The sequence below is a fragment of the Lepisosteus platostomus genome, chromosome 15 (genome assembly GCF_059453375.1).
Source record: "Lepisosteus platostomus isolate fLepPlt1 chromosome 15, fLepPlt1.hap1, whole genome shotgun sequence".
In the NCBI taxonomy this organism is placed as follows: Eukaryota; Metazoa; Chordata; class Actinopteri; order Semionotiformes; family Lepisosteidae; genus Lepisosteus; species Lepisosteus platostomus.
The window spans coordinates 25,245,283-25,261,293 of record NC_142625.1 but is presented as its reverse complement, the minus strand read 5'-3'; the positions used below and the strand labels follow the sequence as shown (position 1 = coordinate 25,261,293).

The 16,011-nt window shown below is 43.2% G+C and overlaps 1 protein-coding gene across 4 annotated transcripts; it reads left to right on the top strand.

Moving 5' to 3' along the window:
* Nucleotides 1–3,913: 3,913 nt before the first annotated feature.
* rbm39a (RNA binding motif protein 39a) lies at nt 3,914–14,952 on the top strand. Of its 4 annotated transcripts, none has more exons than XM_088607500.1 (17): nt 3,914–4,060; nt 7,217–7,280; nt 8,843–8,892; nt 9,703–9,900; nt 10,358–10,423; nt 10,547–10,600; nt 10,836–10,953; nt 11,258–11,410; nt 11,551–11,688; nt 11,795–11,860; nt 11,940–12,144; nt 12,398–12,484; nt 12,897–12,929; nt 13,300–13,408; nt 13,677–13,782; nt 13,872–13,950; nt 14,065–14,952. In XM_088607500.1, exons 2-17 carry the CDS (start codon nt 7,230–7,232, stop codon nt 14,163–14,165), a joined length of 1,614 nt encoding a protein of 537 aa, XP_088463626.1. In that variant the 5' UTR covers nt 3,914–4,060; nt 7,217–7,229; the 3' UTR covers nt 14,166–14,952. The 4 variants fall into 4 exon arrangements, with proteins under 4 accessions (XP_088463626.1, XP_088463625.1, XP_088463627.1 ...); XM_088607499.1 differs by lacking the exon at nt 3,914–4,060 and adding an exon at nt 5,144–5,461; XM_088607498.1 differs by lacking the exon at nt 3,914–4,060 and adding an exon at nt 5,516–5,807.
* Nucleotides 14,953–16,011: the final 1,059 nt, after the last annotated feature.

Genomic DNA, 16,011 nt, shown 5'->3' with positions numbered 1-16,011 from the left:
TATATTTAAACCTTTTTAGCCTCCTTCTTCTTCTGTTCTTGAAACTTAGTTTTATTTTTCTCCCCTTATTCATCACGTTGGAATGTTTTACATGAATATAACAGGACTGCAGTTTCCGAGGGCTGCTGTGTCAGTCGGTCAGATGCCCAGAGACAGGGCTCCCTCCCCAAAACCACATTTTGTGCCAGTTCCCCTGAGAGGCGGGCCCTGCCCACCAGAATCCGCCTTCTGGAAAATTTAACGGCCGAACCAACTGCCAGCGAGCACAGATAAGGACAGAAATAAAATGCAGCAGAAATATGTTGCAGCCGCCTCTCCAGATGGGAGCATTGGAGACTGGCCACAGCTTCCAGTCTCTCTCTTGTTAAAGCGCTGTAACTTTGTTTTCAATTAAAGGAGAATTCTTGCTGTAGAAAAACACGCGTCTCCACTGCGGGCTTCATACTTGCGTCTTTACTTCACATTTGAACAGGAGCCAGGTGAGGGAAAGGGCACTGGGCAGGAAAAGACGCCTGTCGCACATATCTGAGTGTCTTTGTAATGCCTTTACAGTTGCTAATTCCCACAACTCACGGAGCAAATTGGACGAACGAGTTCTTATTCATCCCGAGATGGCCACAGAGGGGCAACACTGAAAGGCTATTGGCTGATCTGAGCCCCCAGGGCTGGGCGGAGCCAGCATCCTCCAATCACAGCTCAGCTGTTTCCACCATGGCTTGCAGGGTGGAGGAGGTCACAGCTGAGCTGTGATTGGAGGATGCTGGCTCCGCCCAGTCCTGGAGGGCTGCCACGCCCCCTTTTCTCAGGCCATTCCAGCATGGGCCCTGCGTCCTGGACCCGAATCTGCGCACCAGACCCCTCTCTGGGTTTGACCAGATGACACCTTCAGAATTTCCACATCTGAATTTGTGAACGCTGCCCTTTTTTAGCTTGTGCTCTTTCTAACGGGAAAAATTAAAATCGTCATTTATGGCAATATATACTGAGACCTGGCTCAATGGGTCCTTTGGCCCCTGCATCGCAGGAGGGAGGGGGGTGGGGCGTGTTGGCTCTAACGATCTGGAGGAATTTGCCCAGCGTGTTTGTGTTGGAGCTCTGTGTGATGGAACTATGTGGAAGGGAGGTCAGGTCTAGGCCTCTGCTGTACGGCCATGTGATCTCATGTTCCCAGTGGGGTGGACTGACGGCTCAGAAAAAATCCTGAGGTCAAGGGTCACAGCCGCGCAGCTAGTCCTGGGCTGCCATGACAGGACTCTCTCTCCGTGGTCCCTCGAACGTACAGACTGCCCAAGAAAAGCCTTCGATTTCCCCATGATGTTTATTTTAACACAAAACATGGCGAAAGACAGCTGCAAAAAAACATGCATGTTTTTTTTTCTCTTTTAATACCAGTCATTCAGTTTTGAAATGTGGTATGAGAGTGAATGCATATGAAATCTCCTACAGCACGTTTTTTTTTGCTTTCAAGTTCAACGTCCGGGCTCAGAGCACGATGCTGCAGCAACACCACAGCAAAGTGAGACATTTAAAATAATATAAATATTATAGATATAATATAAATCTATGTGAAAGATAGATGGGGTGCTCAGAGCTGCCTCGGTATAGCCACAGCCGAAGCACTCAGAACAGGGAGCAGATACATTGAGCTGAGCTGTGCTTGCCTACTGTTGGCTTCACACACACAAGCAAGCAAGTTTGAGTGCACGTGGAGGTTTGGTTGCACTGCAGCTCCGGAGCGGAGTCTGCAACCTACTCCTTATTAGTACAGGTTAAATAACTGTATAAACTACACAGGCACACAAACAGGAGATGCTCTTCCTGAGAAGCCAGCCAACCATTTCCATATCAGGAACTTCAGCTGTAAATTGCTTTTCTTAAAAAGTCTGGAAAGTTCCATATAATCCATTTTAAAAATAAAAGATTGTATTCCTGGTCAGATATACCATTTTGACAGGTTTCCATTAACTGCAGTGAAAATAGGCAGCCCTGGTGATTTATAATAGTACTTAATGATCTTAAATGTAAACCTAGATTTGTCACAATGGCTTTCTCTATTCTAGTTGTTTTAGCAGTTTTTAAGCCCTCTGTAATCTGACAAAAAACAGTGCACTCCATTTCACTGTTTTTCACTGAAACTCAAAATGCAAAGCTAACCTACCACTGAGACGACCATTTCCAGTGTTTGGCCACGTCAAGAATCTCTGTTTTCATTCATAACTTTTTTTTACTTAGAAATAAACAGTCATGTCGAGACACAAGTGTCAACTGTCTCTGAGACCAGGGGCCTCATTTTAACATGAGAAAAAAGAAGATTTACAATCCCTGGGTCTTAATATATACAGGAGGCACCCAATCTAGAACCTAGAACCTGTAGTCATGTCTCCCGTTTCTGCCCCTGCAGGTGACTCCTGTACCCAAGTGGGGGGGGGGGGGGGGGGGGGCAGGGAAGGGGGCAGGGGCACCCTGAGCTCAGCAGGGGGTCCTGTACCCATGGCAGACGTATCTCCCTCTGTCTGTCTGTGTGCTCCCTCCGACTCGACACGTGTCCGTTTACAAGCATTCACACGAGCGCTGTGGCCGAGGGGGAGGCTGTTAGGAGTGGGATCCCACAGGGTCTCCCACTTAGACCTCGTCACTGCTGTCCAGGGACAGGGAAAGGCAGCAGAGTCCGGGCGTGCTGGCAAGCGCCCAAGCACGCAGCCAAAACGAATGCGCCCTATTGAGCTGTCCTGGGTCCGGTGACGACGGGCATCGATACCATCGACCAGTGGAGACTTTCTCCCCCGGGCTGTTCGCGGTGACTCAGGACGCTGCGACCGCCCGCAAGCTGACAGCTAGCCGGGCACAGCGCCGTCCAGAGAGCTCAGCTCCGCTCCCCCTGGGGGAGTCAGCGCGCAGTGAGCCCCCGGAGGACACGGGCTTAAAACCTAGCGATCGGAAACGAGCGCCACATCCACATTTCGGCCTCCAGATGTTCTTATTGCTTCATCCACCCCTCCACTGACTACCTGCTCCTCTGGGTCCTGGGCCGTGGAGGGAGCCGGAGCCTATCCCGGCAAGCAGGGGGTGCAAGCCGGGGCACACCCCACAGCAACGCCGGTCTTTCGCAGCTCAGACATAAACGCACCCCCCCCCACCAGAGCCAGTTGTTTCCCCCCCAGAAACCGGTCAACCTACACGCGCCTCCGTGGGCTGTGGGAGGAAACCAGAGCGAGCGGAGGAAACCCACATGAGCACGGGGAGAACATGCGAACTCCACGCAGGCAGCACCCAAAACCCCAGCGCTGAGGAGCAGCGATGCCGACCTCCCTGCCAACACCCGGCCGGATACTCCCCACACGGCCGAGCCTTTATTTAGACCTCACGTCCTGAAGATGTGGCTCAGCACGACCTACCCGAGAAGGATTAAAACACCACCGCATCGACAGCCGTGAAGGGGGGTGTGACAACGCCCTGTGACACAGACCGTCCTCCTGACTGACGTTGGCATGGCGTGACTATGAAAGATGTGTGAATCTAAACCCTAATTACGGTTTACACCTCCCGGTCCACCATGTACACTGCACTACTGACCAGGCTACAGGGGCGTAATGCTGCTGTTTTGTTGTTGTTTTTTTTAAGAAAAATTGGTCAGAATGGAAAGTTGTTGTTTTTTTTAGCGAATCTCCAGCTTTTCCCTGGAGCTGCAAAAGCTGGGCGTGGGAAACATTTATGCAGCGACAGTATCCACATCGACGGCAGCTGTCGGAAATAACTGTTGCAACTTCATACAATTAACCAAACAAACGGAGCACAGCGTGACCCGTGATCATCAGCTGCCCGTTTGTACAGCGGTGTGAGTCTCTGAGAATTTCTAGAACAGTCCATCACACAACAGTCCTCTAGCGGCCGCGCCGGGTACTGCGGGCCTCACTCCCGGAAACCAGCAAGTTACAGTAAGGCGTGTTTACGACCGACAAAACGAAAAACAAGTACTCATAGTTGCATCACGCACTGGGGAATAATTCCGAAAGAACGCTGTACACGGTCCGAGGGGGAAACAAAAGTCACTCTAGAGTTGGTAAGGCATTACACCACACACACACACACACAAGAGTGTATACTTTAAAAAGCAAATGTACTGCATTCCATCCGATTTAAGATACCATGCGTGCCGAGTCCTCGCTTCATCAATATCATCAATAGCCTTTTGGCCTGGAATAATTTGCTTGTCAGAAACATTAAAAATCGCAGCGACTGAGCCACCAGAGACCGCAGAAAATGGGCTTGTGCGAAACATGCCGAAATATTTGTAATCGTTTAAAACTTGCGAACGATACAAAAAAACCCTGCTTCGTTACATACTGTTGTTGTTGTTGAGGTTGAGATTGTAATCTAATACTGCTAACGCTAAAATTCTGTGGGAGTAGTAGCACTTCGCTCGTACAAATGATACAAACTACTGAAGCAAATTTCAACCGCTTAGCACCTCAGAAATGTTGCATTTTCTTCGCCATACAAACGGGTTTCAGTGTTACTAAAGAGAATGCTTGTTTACCACGATTCTTACGTCCATGCTCTTTTGTTTGTTTTGGTTTTCTGGTCTATATAGTTCGTAATTAGTCCACCATAAAGTGCATAGTTCACACAACACACGGCAAGCTGGAGACTGCATGTACATGATCTTTCAGCCGGGCACGCCTAAACTGCGAATTCACACCGGCCAAGTTACAGTTAAATTAATGTCAACAACTTAAACTCAAGTTTCACTTTTGACGAACTGTGAATTGGTTTAATGAGAACTTTAAAATAATTAGAGCGCTCGTAAGGACAAAAATTATACATTTGTATTTATTTGAATAACAGTAAACAGAAGGAACTGTTCATGCACAGTACTGTTACACGAAAGCCCTTTATGCAGTAACATGCAGGCCCAGATCTGAAAACAATAGAGCCATATGCACCCCGTGCTCCAGCGCCATGCGTCTCGTGGTTGGCTCCCACAGGCCTGTTGCAGGTCGCTCATTGGCTGCACCGCGATCCAGGCGATCGCTGATTGGCCGGTGGCTGCAGCGGAAACATTCTCAACCAATCGTGTGGCACTTCGTCTCCGGGTTGTCCGGCGCGAGAAGCCCCTGCGTTGGCCGTTAAGAGACCCCTTACCTGTTGTCCACCGGCGCCATTTTGGGAGAAGCCGAAGTCGGGGATTGTGGTGGAGAATAACTTCGCGCACTGCGGGTGGAAAAAAAAAAAGCCTTTCTGTTTCTTTTTTAGATTGTTTTAGCTGTTTAGCGGCGCATTATAAACTTGATCTAGAAGCAAAGTGTTGCTGAAGGTAAAGAGAAGTGATTCAGAGCTTTGTTTGAAGAAGAAGGAGGAGTAATAACGATCGGAGGTCAAGAGCGGCCTAAGTGAAGCCGAGTCGAGAAAGGACAGCGTTGGAAGGCGTTTGAAACGAGAACGCTGTTTGTTCTTTTTAAAGGTAATATTTGCCTAAATTTGAGTAGATTATGGATTATTGTAGTCTTGAAATTCTCTAGACCGACGCATTTACCTCTCCCCTCCTGGTAATGCAGGGCGGTAGCTGTTACGTAATTGTTTAAATGTGAGCAGCCGAAAAACTTCCTTTTTTATTCGCTATTATACAGAATTGCAGCAATTCCGAGATATAAAATAAAGCCAGAACGTTTTTTTTTATCAAGTAGATCCCATAAATCGAATAAATGGTCTTCGGTCTGGTAGTTTTTTTCGAATTAAAGAATGAGGGTCTTTAAAGCGTTTTAATGTTCGAAGACGGCAAGAAACCACGACGTTTCACAAACAATGGAGTGAGTTTGAGTTGTTTAACATTTTGCTTATTTTGCAGTCTTGTCACCGTACTCGCGGTGCTCTGGGTTTTACTCGAAACACTTGGTAAAGAAGTTTTGCTTATGGATTGTCTTAGTGGGCTATATAGTACTGTGCCCACCTCGATTTTATGATTATATATATATGCGCTTTGTGATGTCTACGTGCAAGGTACGTAGTATTTCGGCGAGAAGTTGTTGAACTTTGCCCTCACACCAGTAGTTTCTTTCTAAACAAATTTCGCCTGCATGGTGCGGCTATGCACGCGTGGAAGAGTCGCGGAAGCAGGTAACTAATGTTGTCGAACATGTGAAAGAGTACATTAGCGTATGGTCGACGGAATAGTTTTAACTTTTTAAGAATTGGGGAAGTGGCGTAGTTTTAAAACTAGAGATATCCTGCAAAATTTGGCTTAAGTCGAATTTCTCTGCATGTTTTTGGTGGAAGATCATTTATCCTTTTCCGGTTTTGACAAGTTGAGAAACTGGTAGTTTTATTCACTTCCAGAGTATGACTTTAATTTTCTTACATATATAAAGCTGTTTTTCTGTGGCCTTCCAGTGTAAATCTAGTCCTGTGAGAGGCAAAAAAAAAAGCCTTGGGCTAAATTGTTCTATTCATTCTTTAACAAGCCTCATCCAGAAACTTCAGAAGGATCTGTCCATTCATTCCGTCCCCAGTATTGACATTTCTTGCATGATCCTGGCAGAAACTTGTGCGAGTTTCCTATGGCCTGGGAGGGGGTAGTATTAGACTTGAAGTCCTGAGGTGGTGTGCAGTTGAGCGCACAAGAGTGGAAAAAAAACTTTGTCCTCATACAATGGGTTCTGCAGAGTAAACTCACCCACCTGCTTCTCTTGACAGGTATTCACCTGAAAGGACATGTATTAAAGTCAGTTAACCAAGGACCGAGGCCAAGAATGACAGTAATACCAAACTAAGATCAAGACCACAGCTTCTCCTTTTTTATTCTGCCTGCTTGTGGTACCCGTGTTCCTGCAGGGGGTTTTGGCTTCAGACATCTGATTGCATCCTGGGGTGGGGGGGTAGAAGTTCTTTACAAACAGATTAAAGACTGCTGGTGAAGGTTTTTTTTGTTAATATGATGCAGTGATGACCTTCGCCCCTGGTTTTGATGTGATTCTAGATTTTGCATACTGCATGCATTATGAAATGGTCATGCTAAAATTCCCATTTTCAAATCTTTTTTGCACATACTCCAGCATTGAAGGTTCGCCCCATCACTAAAGATCTTTTAGGGATGTGGCTTCTTCCACACAGAAGTTCAGTCTTATTCCTGTTGTTACTATGTTTAGCAATTTGTATGTGGAAGCAGTTGTACTTGCATGAGGTTTAATACCAGCTTTGTTCAATTTTTTTTTTCTCTCAGGTTGATTGGCAGTATGGCAGACGATTTCGATATTGAGGCTATGCTTGAGGCTCCTTATAAAAAGGTGAGTGAATTTTAAAGGGTTTGATGTGGATTGCCAGAGTACACTACCCATGAAACTACCGCTCTATTGACATTTTCCCCCACACCCTCTTAATTTATGCAAAAATGACTTTAATGTATTTGCTGATGTGCTATGTTGCAGTAGTTTCAATTCAGAATTATGAATAAATGCCCGTCTATCTCTTTTTGTAGACTTGCCTAACGATATCTCACCTCTACTCCCATGAATTCACCTTTGATTCCAGTGTGAACTGTCAAACAGTAAGGTAGTAATTGCGCAATGTATTGATGTATTGTGGTCCCCTAGGTAAAAAGAGCCTCGTCTTTGAACATCCAAGCACCTGTTTGGTAGCAACAAGGTGAATGCAATGGATGACAAAAGCACATTTAACCTGAAAAAAGTAAATTGGAGACAGTATTCAAATTTTACAGACATGGTGTAGTTATGCCATGCTGTTTTAAGATTCCTGTTTTAGAAGAAAATGAGTTGGGAATGTATTCTTGACGCGTAATTCCATTAGGTATGCTGTATGACTATACTTTCTTGTAGAGTTCAATTCATTCATGACATGAATGCGCATGGTTTTTGTTTATGCTGCACCAGTAGCTAGCGAATAGATTGATCTGTAGAATTAATCTGAACATTCTTTTTATGCCACATTGCTGAATTCTCATTTCTTGAGCAGTGAGTATTTTTGTTGAGATGAGGGCAAATACAACTTTAAAATGTGAATACTGTCTCTTAAACCCTTTGTTGATATTTATTTTAAACCTCATGCCTGTTAAAGGGTCAATCACCATTTCAGGTAATTTTGCATGTTTTAACACCAGTTAATATTTACACCTTCTCACACCTATTCAGTAGCTTTCAATTAAGCTAAGTGGTAATTGATAGTCACATTTTAAATCCATTTCATATGTGTTAACTCTTTCAACAAAACAAAGTGTTCCCTTTAAAATCTAAAATGGATTAGTTCCGTGCAACGGAATAGGGATTAGGGAGTTTCATTAGTTTGAACTGGTGGATTTTTATTTTATTTTTAAATGAATTTCTTGGGAGTCGACGTTACTAAGCAGTGTGAATCCCTGTTTGCTTCAGGGCGAGATGTGTGACAGAGGTGGCATCGAGCTCTTACAGTCCACGAACGAAAATGGGTGAAGATCACTGGAATGGCATCCATCACAGGAACTCGATTAGTGGCTGGCTGCTAGCATGGCCACATTGGTCTTAGGCAAAGATAGCCTTGGTACTGATCAGGAGGAGTTGCTCAGCAAATATTCACTAAACTTGGCTTAATAGTATACAAATGTTTAACCACTTCAGCTATGATTATTAGATCTTGAATTTTGGTTTTATTTACTGTTATATGTTTTAAGAAAGGGGAAAAGTAACAGCAAAGTGGTTACAAAGGGACCCAACTTTATAAGTTTGACTTTTAATCTGTACGAATACTTTTTAAATGATTTTTTTATATTTTCTTTTGTTCCCAATCCCCCTTTACCTTGACGACTTGAAATGTTACCTCTTCGTCCTCATGATGTTCTTCTATCGACCCTGCTTAGGATGAGAACAAGCCCAGTAATGCGAATGGCCACGAGGAGCGCAGTAAGAAGTAAGTGCAAGCTGGGGTCCCTGAGGGAGCAGGTTGACTGTGTGGGAGGAGTGGGTGGTGGGACAGGACTTCTCTTTCATGCCCGAGACCACGCTGTTAACTTGGAAAGGGATTGCCGGTGGCACATGGCTTAAGTGGCTTCCTCCATCTACCAGTAACGTGGTGTATCTTGACCTGCTGTGACACGTGCCACAATTTGGTACAGTGTGAGAGCGCTGGAGTTGGCATGGCTGACTCTGCACGTTGGTTGTGTAGCGTCTTTTTGCATTCATGGTAACGTTATGCTAATTGAATCTTTTGTAGTTGACAGACATTGCATAACACATTCCCTGAAAACTGTAATGAAAACTGTTTAAGGTTATAGTGTTTTAATCGTTAGTTTTGTGTTTTGGTTAGCTGTGCCTGTAATTCTGAAATGGCAATTCTTATCTTAGCGTGAGGGTGTGAGACTTGAAATAAAGTATCGTGGGCGTGGTTATGATTCCTCGCAGGAGCAGGTAGGATTGAGGGTAGGGGGCTCTTGTTTAAGAATCTTGGTCATTTTATTACTTTTTATATAGAACGTTGAGTATAAAATGGATTTTATACATGCAATTTCCCATGCCCAGGTAGATAAAACAATTATTAATGTAGAATATTCTGTCCCTAATGGAGGTGGGGGGTGGTGTTACAAGTAAGATATAACAGTTGCTCACTTCTTGTTCTCTAAGCCTTTACGTTGGTTAAGGGTCTTGTCACTGACCCCTCTCCACCATATTCCGATTGGGGTCTTGTGAGTTTTCACACGGCGCTTTCTCCTCATCGCGAAAGGAAAAAGAAGAGCAAGAGCAAGAGTCGCAGTAGAAGCCGCGACCGGAAGAGGAGCAAAAGCCGGGACCGCAAGAAAAGCCACGACAGGAAGAGGAGCCGGAGCCGCGACAAGAAGCGCAGCCGCAGCCGGGACCGCCGCCGCAGCCGGTCTCGTAGCAAAGAGAGGAGCGGCCGCTACAGAGCGCGGAGGAGCCCCTTGTGAGTCCCTTGTCCTTGTGGCCGTGTCCGTCCTGCTGCGTCCGCAGATCCGTTTACGGATTCAACTATAAGAGCCTGTTTTTGGTTGACTGCATGTTTTGGTTCTCCTCTCATCTGTTTACGCTCGTTGTTAATTGGTGTTAAAACTAACAGTTTTTAAAGCCTACCTGCATATTATTTCTGGGTGGATAAGTTTGTTCCTTTCGAGTTTTGTATCAAAGCAGGTTATCTGCTTTTGTTGTGGGGAGGATGAGGGCAGGACTTCGTCTGCTTGCCTACTTTATACGTTTGGTATTAACGGAAGTACAGGTCTCAGGGGGGTGTTAAGGTAGGTGTTGGTTAGCAGTTCAACTTCTTAAGACTAACTGGGGTCTTCTAATCTTCAGTGTGTGATCGTGCCACCCTTAGATGGCTTTAACGTCATAGTTACTGAGATGAACCTTGTTTTTAATTGCAGTTCTGGGCCGAAATTTAACGGTGGTTCCAGAGGGAAGATTGGCCCACCACCTGCCATCAAACTAAGGTTTTTATACTATTTTCTTTGTCATTTGTGTGTATAGTTGCTTGTGCAGTGTATGGTGCACAAGCACCATAGTGTGTCTCCTCAGTTCGAACTGACTGAATCTTTTTTTTTTTTAAATTGTAGCAGGAAACGCTCCAGAAGTAGAAGCCCTTTCAGGAAAGACAAAAGCCCGGTCAGGTGAGCTTTAGCTTATGTTTCCATTGGGTGGAAGTACGTTTTTCAATTGTAGTGTTTCACTTGTGCGTGTTTCTTTTTGAGGGGCTTCTAATTCTGGAATGTGGCAACTAATGAGCAGCTGCCAACTGGGGACCTTTTTCCCTCATTACGACAGCCTCTGCAGCCGTTTTCTGTTTCAAAACCAGAACTCAAGTCATGTAGCGCTTCATAAGTTCTTACCTCTGTCTTTTAATAGAGAGCCTATTGATAACCTAACGCCTGAGGAAAGAGATGCCCGCACAGTTTTCTGCATGCAGCTTGCTGCCAGAATTCGACCACGGGACCTTGAAGAGTTTTTCTCTGCTGTAGGAAAAGTAAGTTGTGGGCTCTTAACATTTAATTTGACATAGTTCATAGTTTGTTAAACTCTTCAGTTCTCTTAATATCTGATTTTTACATGAACTGTTTTTAGTTTAGGTCACTCGTTTTTTTCTGAATTGGATTTTCTGGGATGCATCAACTACTCAATGAGTAATTAAAGAAGTACTATTCTGTAGCTTTAATAAACTAATATTTTCGCTTTACTATTTGTTTATTAGTAATATTAGACTAGTAACGTAAGTAAATAGACTGTATTGTAATTGGGTGGCTGCCTCCTAATTGTTTTTCTTTCACCAGGTAAGAGATGTGAGAATGATTTCTGACAGAAACTCGAGGAGATCAAAGGGGATCGCTTACATCGAGTTTGTAGAAGCAAACTCTGTGCCACTGGCAATCGGTCTGACAGGACAGAGGCTTCTGGGAGTGCCAATCATTGTGCAGGCTTCACAGGTGAGATGCCTAAAATAGTTAAACCAGCTTGATTCCTAGTTTCTTTCAGAGTATACAGTTCCAGAGAACTCTGGCATTGGAGGTATTGCAAGTTGTGGTAGTGTTACAAATCTTAACTAGATTTTTTTTTGGTTTCGTAGGCTGAGAAGAACAGGGCTGCTGCCATGGCCAATAACTTGCAGAAAGGCAATGCTGGTCCGATGAGGTTGTACGTAGGATCTTTGCATTTCAATATCACAGAGGACATGCTCCGGGGGATCTTCGAGCCTTTTGGAAGGGTAAGAAGAGTCTTTGTCACTGCTGTAACAGTGTGCATATTCTTTTGCTGAAATCGTATAGGATGTTTTTGAATAGTGGATTTTAACTTGCTCTATTTCGTCCTAGATTGAGAGTATTCAGCTGATGATGGATAGTGAAACTGGGCGATCCAAAGGATACGGCTTCATTACAGTAAGTTTTAAGGAATGCTTATATGGAATTTGAAATGCTCAAGGTTTTGAATTGTAACTGATGATAAATCCTTCTTTAGTTTTCAGATGCTGAATGTGCCAAAAAGGCATTGGAACAATTGAATGGATTTGAACTGGCTGGTAGGCCAATGAAAGTGGGACATGTGACTGAGCGCACTGATGCATCCACAGCCAGCTCGTTCCTGGACAGTGACGAGCTGGAAAGGACTGGGATAGATCTCGGTACAACGGGCCGACTGCAGCTGATGGCCAGGCTTGCTGAAGGTAAATTTCTGGGTCAGAAAGCTTGTATTGACAAAAACGTACCCAACGGGTGCGTCGTGTAGGCTTGGTTCATCATGCTGGCTAGAGTATTGATGTATATAAAATTTTACTATTGAGATTACATTTTAAGATTTTTCAATTAAATGGGCCAAAAATGATCTTGTCTAGGTCTCAAAGTTTTAGATGGCTTTTTTTTTCTCCAGTCTGTAAGTAAACTTTTAGCTAAAATGTATACACTTCTGTGCTCTTGTAGGTACTGGATTACAGATCCCTCCAGCAGCTCAGCAGGCTCTGCAAATGAGTGGCTCAATCTCATTTGGCGCAATGGCAGCTGTTACAGGTAAAGACCTTACCCAATTCTATCAGGCTTCAGTTTCACTGTGCATAGTTGGATATACACAAACTGCATAAGTAAATAGTTGCATGAATTTGGAAAGAACCTGTTTATTCATGAATTATACATAGCACCTGTTAAACCAGGTTAGCAGTATTCACAGGGTTATTTACCTACTGTTGTGTTCATGAAAAAACAGTTTTGTTCCAGACTTTTGTCTCAGTTTACTTTAATGTCTGGATTGTGTGCGTATTCATGATTTAGGTTCACTGTAGATCACGTGTAAACATGCAGATCCTTCCATCTTTCTGTGCACACTCATACCATGATTCCCAGCATTCTCACCTGTGCTGTAAGTTATCATGCTGTGAGATGAGTGAAGTGCACTTTTTTAATTTCTTTTTCTTCTAATCCTTAGATTTACAAGCAAGGCTGACTCAACCGCCCGAAGGTGAATTTGATCTGCATATCCAAAACGTGGCATAACCTCCAGTCTTGTGTTCTGTTGGCTGTATCTAAGCTCGCACTGGGGAAAAAGTCTTGGTGATTTGTACCTTGTTTCCCAAGATTTTTTCTTGCTCGCAAATTGAAGCATGCAGGGTCGCGAGCGATAATGTCTGAGTTGGCAGTGCCCTTGGAAGAAAGATACATGTAGGCGTTTTTTTAATAGAAAACAGGGAGGCAAACAAAGTTGCTGAACCTTTTTTGCCTGGTATTTAACTGCTGTTGCACATATGGAGAATGCACCCACAAAAGACTTGTGATTGTGGCCTTTTTTGGGGGAATACTTAAATTACAAGAGCCTTTCCTTTTCTCTGCAGCTGCTGCCACCCCTGCCTTGAATTTAAACCTCAATACAGCTTTGAATTTACCGACACAACCACTGGCAACACATTGCTTCCAGCTGTCCAACATGTTCAATCCTCAATCGTGAGTATCGCTATAGCTTTGTACGTTTGCTTGGGACCACTTCACTGTTGATGTGGGTTGGCAAAATACTTAGCAATAACTAGTTTAAGTACAGTATATGTAAGTTATACATAATTGTCTAGCATTTAAAGATGAACTGTTATGATATTTTGTTGGTAGCGTTTGAGATTTTTTTTTTTACAGTACTGAAAACGTTTGAATTGTAGTGCTTCTATCATTTTTGCCTGTTGGAGCCCTTGTGAGAAAAAAAATGATTTTTTTGTTATAGTGAAGATGAACCCGGCTGGGATGTAGAAATCCAAGATGATGTTATTGAAGAATGCAACAAGCACGGAGGGGTTGTTCACATTTACGTGGACAAGAATTCACCACAAGTAAGAACAGTAATGCTTTGAATTGGTAAAATATTTGGAATTTTTTGGGGAGGGGAGGTTCACGTTCTGATTGTTTTCTTTTTTTTCAGGGCAATGTGTATGTGAAATGTCCAACTATACCGGCTGCAATGGCTGCTGTTAATGCTTTGCATGGAAGATGGTTTGCAGGTAGGTTTAGAAATCGATCCTAGGCACGTAAACCACCTTTAAGACAAATGAAGCTAGAGATGTTTCCTTTATGAGGTGTTCTTCAGGTAACCGTTATTCTTCCTCTCCCTGCAGGTAAAATGATCACCGCAGCGTATGTTCCACTCCCGACATACCACAACCTTTTCCCTGACTCCGTAATGGCAACGCAGCTGTTGATGCCTTCTCGGCGGTGATTTTCCTCAAAGCTGAAAACCGCTTTAGTTGAGAATGCGTATTGGTCAGTCTGTACATAGCATTCGTGGTCTGCCTCCTTCCCCCACCCCTTTTCTCTGAGATAGAAATCTCCTGATCAGTGATTGATCAGGTCAGTGTACTTCAGTAGCAGTTTGCTGCCGAGAGGTTCTCCTTTATTTTTTTTTTCATATTCTAAGCGGGGATTGAAGCGCCATTTTTTCACGAGAGCTGTAACATTGTGGAGTGTATTTACAATAGTACGGACATGGGTGACAGAAGATGGACCGAATTGGAGTAATAGTACGCCTGATCTTGAGTAATTTGATAAATATTGTGCGTGAAAACATGGGACGTGCATAATAAAGGGACAACAGTTTTTATGTACAGCTTGCCTAATGTTGGTCTTGTCTGTTGACCATTTTATCATATCTTGTAAATGTTTTGTTGTACATACAGCTGTCTCGTGCTTTATAGGTTTAAGGCGGGCAAGTGTGTTGCATTTCCTCACTAAAAATCCAGAAGTGGAAAGTAAAGATTTGTACCAGTAAAAAGATTCTAGTTGGTGGAGCTATCTGAAGGGGAGAAACAACATTGCAATGCCCCTTGCCTGTCTGCATATTGTGTTCTTCAATGTTTTAAGCTCTATGAGCTCTGGAGACTAAATGACAGGTAATTTCATTTGTGTTAATTCAAAGAGACCACCTGGTATTTCTATTAAGTAACTGTTTTTTGTAATCAGGATTTGATTTTGTAAAGAATTCTTGATTAAAGTTCCTTTAAAGTATACACAGCAGTTTGTTTTTTTTTCCCCCCAAGGATGACAATCTTTGTAACATCCTTTGGTTCTGATATTTTTGTGCAATGCTTAAATATGGGATCACCTAAATGGAGAATGAGGCTTAGCAGAGGCCAACTATGAAGAGACTATGAATAGGTGGCATTCTTCCAGTTAGTCTTAAATCTTCAGAGATGAGTCCTCTGATATTCTGCCTCCTTTTTAGAATTTTTTGGGAAGCACCTAAAGTTACCTGTATTACCTGATTAATTTAATTTGAACATTTGAGCTGTATCTGCCTGCAAGACTTAAGCCCTTAGACATGAATTCAGAAAGGTTGGTATACCTCGACATTGCATAAAGTATTTCAGGTAGGCCACAAATGAGTGTGCCAATACCCCTGTTTGGGTCAGACCAAAAAAAAAAGCTTATTTTGTATTTCTGTGGGACTTAATTTGTAAAGAATACCTTCCTGGAAATTTTTCATCTGCTTCGTTTAACCATAACATAAAGGGGGTTGCCTTATAGAAACTAGTCATTTGCCAATGGAGTCTAGAGCTCGGAGAAAAGTTCACACTGATGAATAAAAGAATAACCCAATTTTTGTGATGGGTAATTCTTATGAGAGGGGCATATGTGTCTTGTTCAGACCAATGGGTTGCATTCAAATTGTTCAACCCTATACAATAATTGTACATTAAAATTAACAGTGGATGTTAAGAACTTAATGTGCAGTATTTGGAATGTGGTTACTTAGAAACATAATTACTCATCTGTTCTAAATACAGAGAAGTCGGGAACCTTCTGAAATAAATCCAGAAAATCCTATATTTAACTATTTTGCTAATTTAGGTGCTAAACAAATTGATAGGATATTATCTAGCTATTTTTAAAAGTAATTTTAGTAATTCCAGATTTTCATTTTTAATGAAGTGCCTCTTTTTGGGCATGAAGGCACCACAGAAATATACATTTTAAATGAGATCCACTAGTTGTCTCAATCCTAATATTTTTAATTATACAATCAACTTTCTGATAATGGCGCAAGGTCACTTTCTCTGTGACTGCCT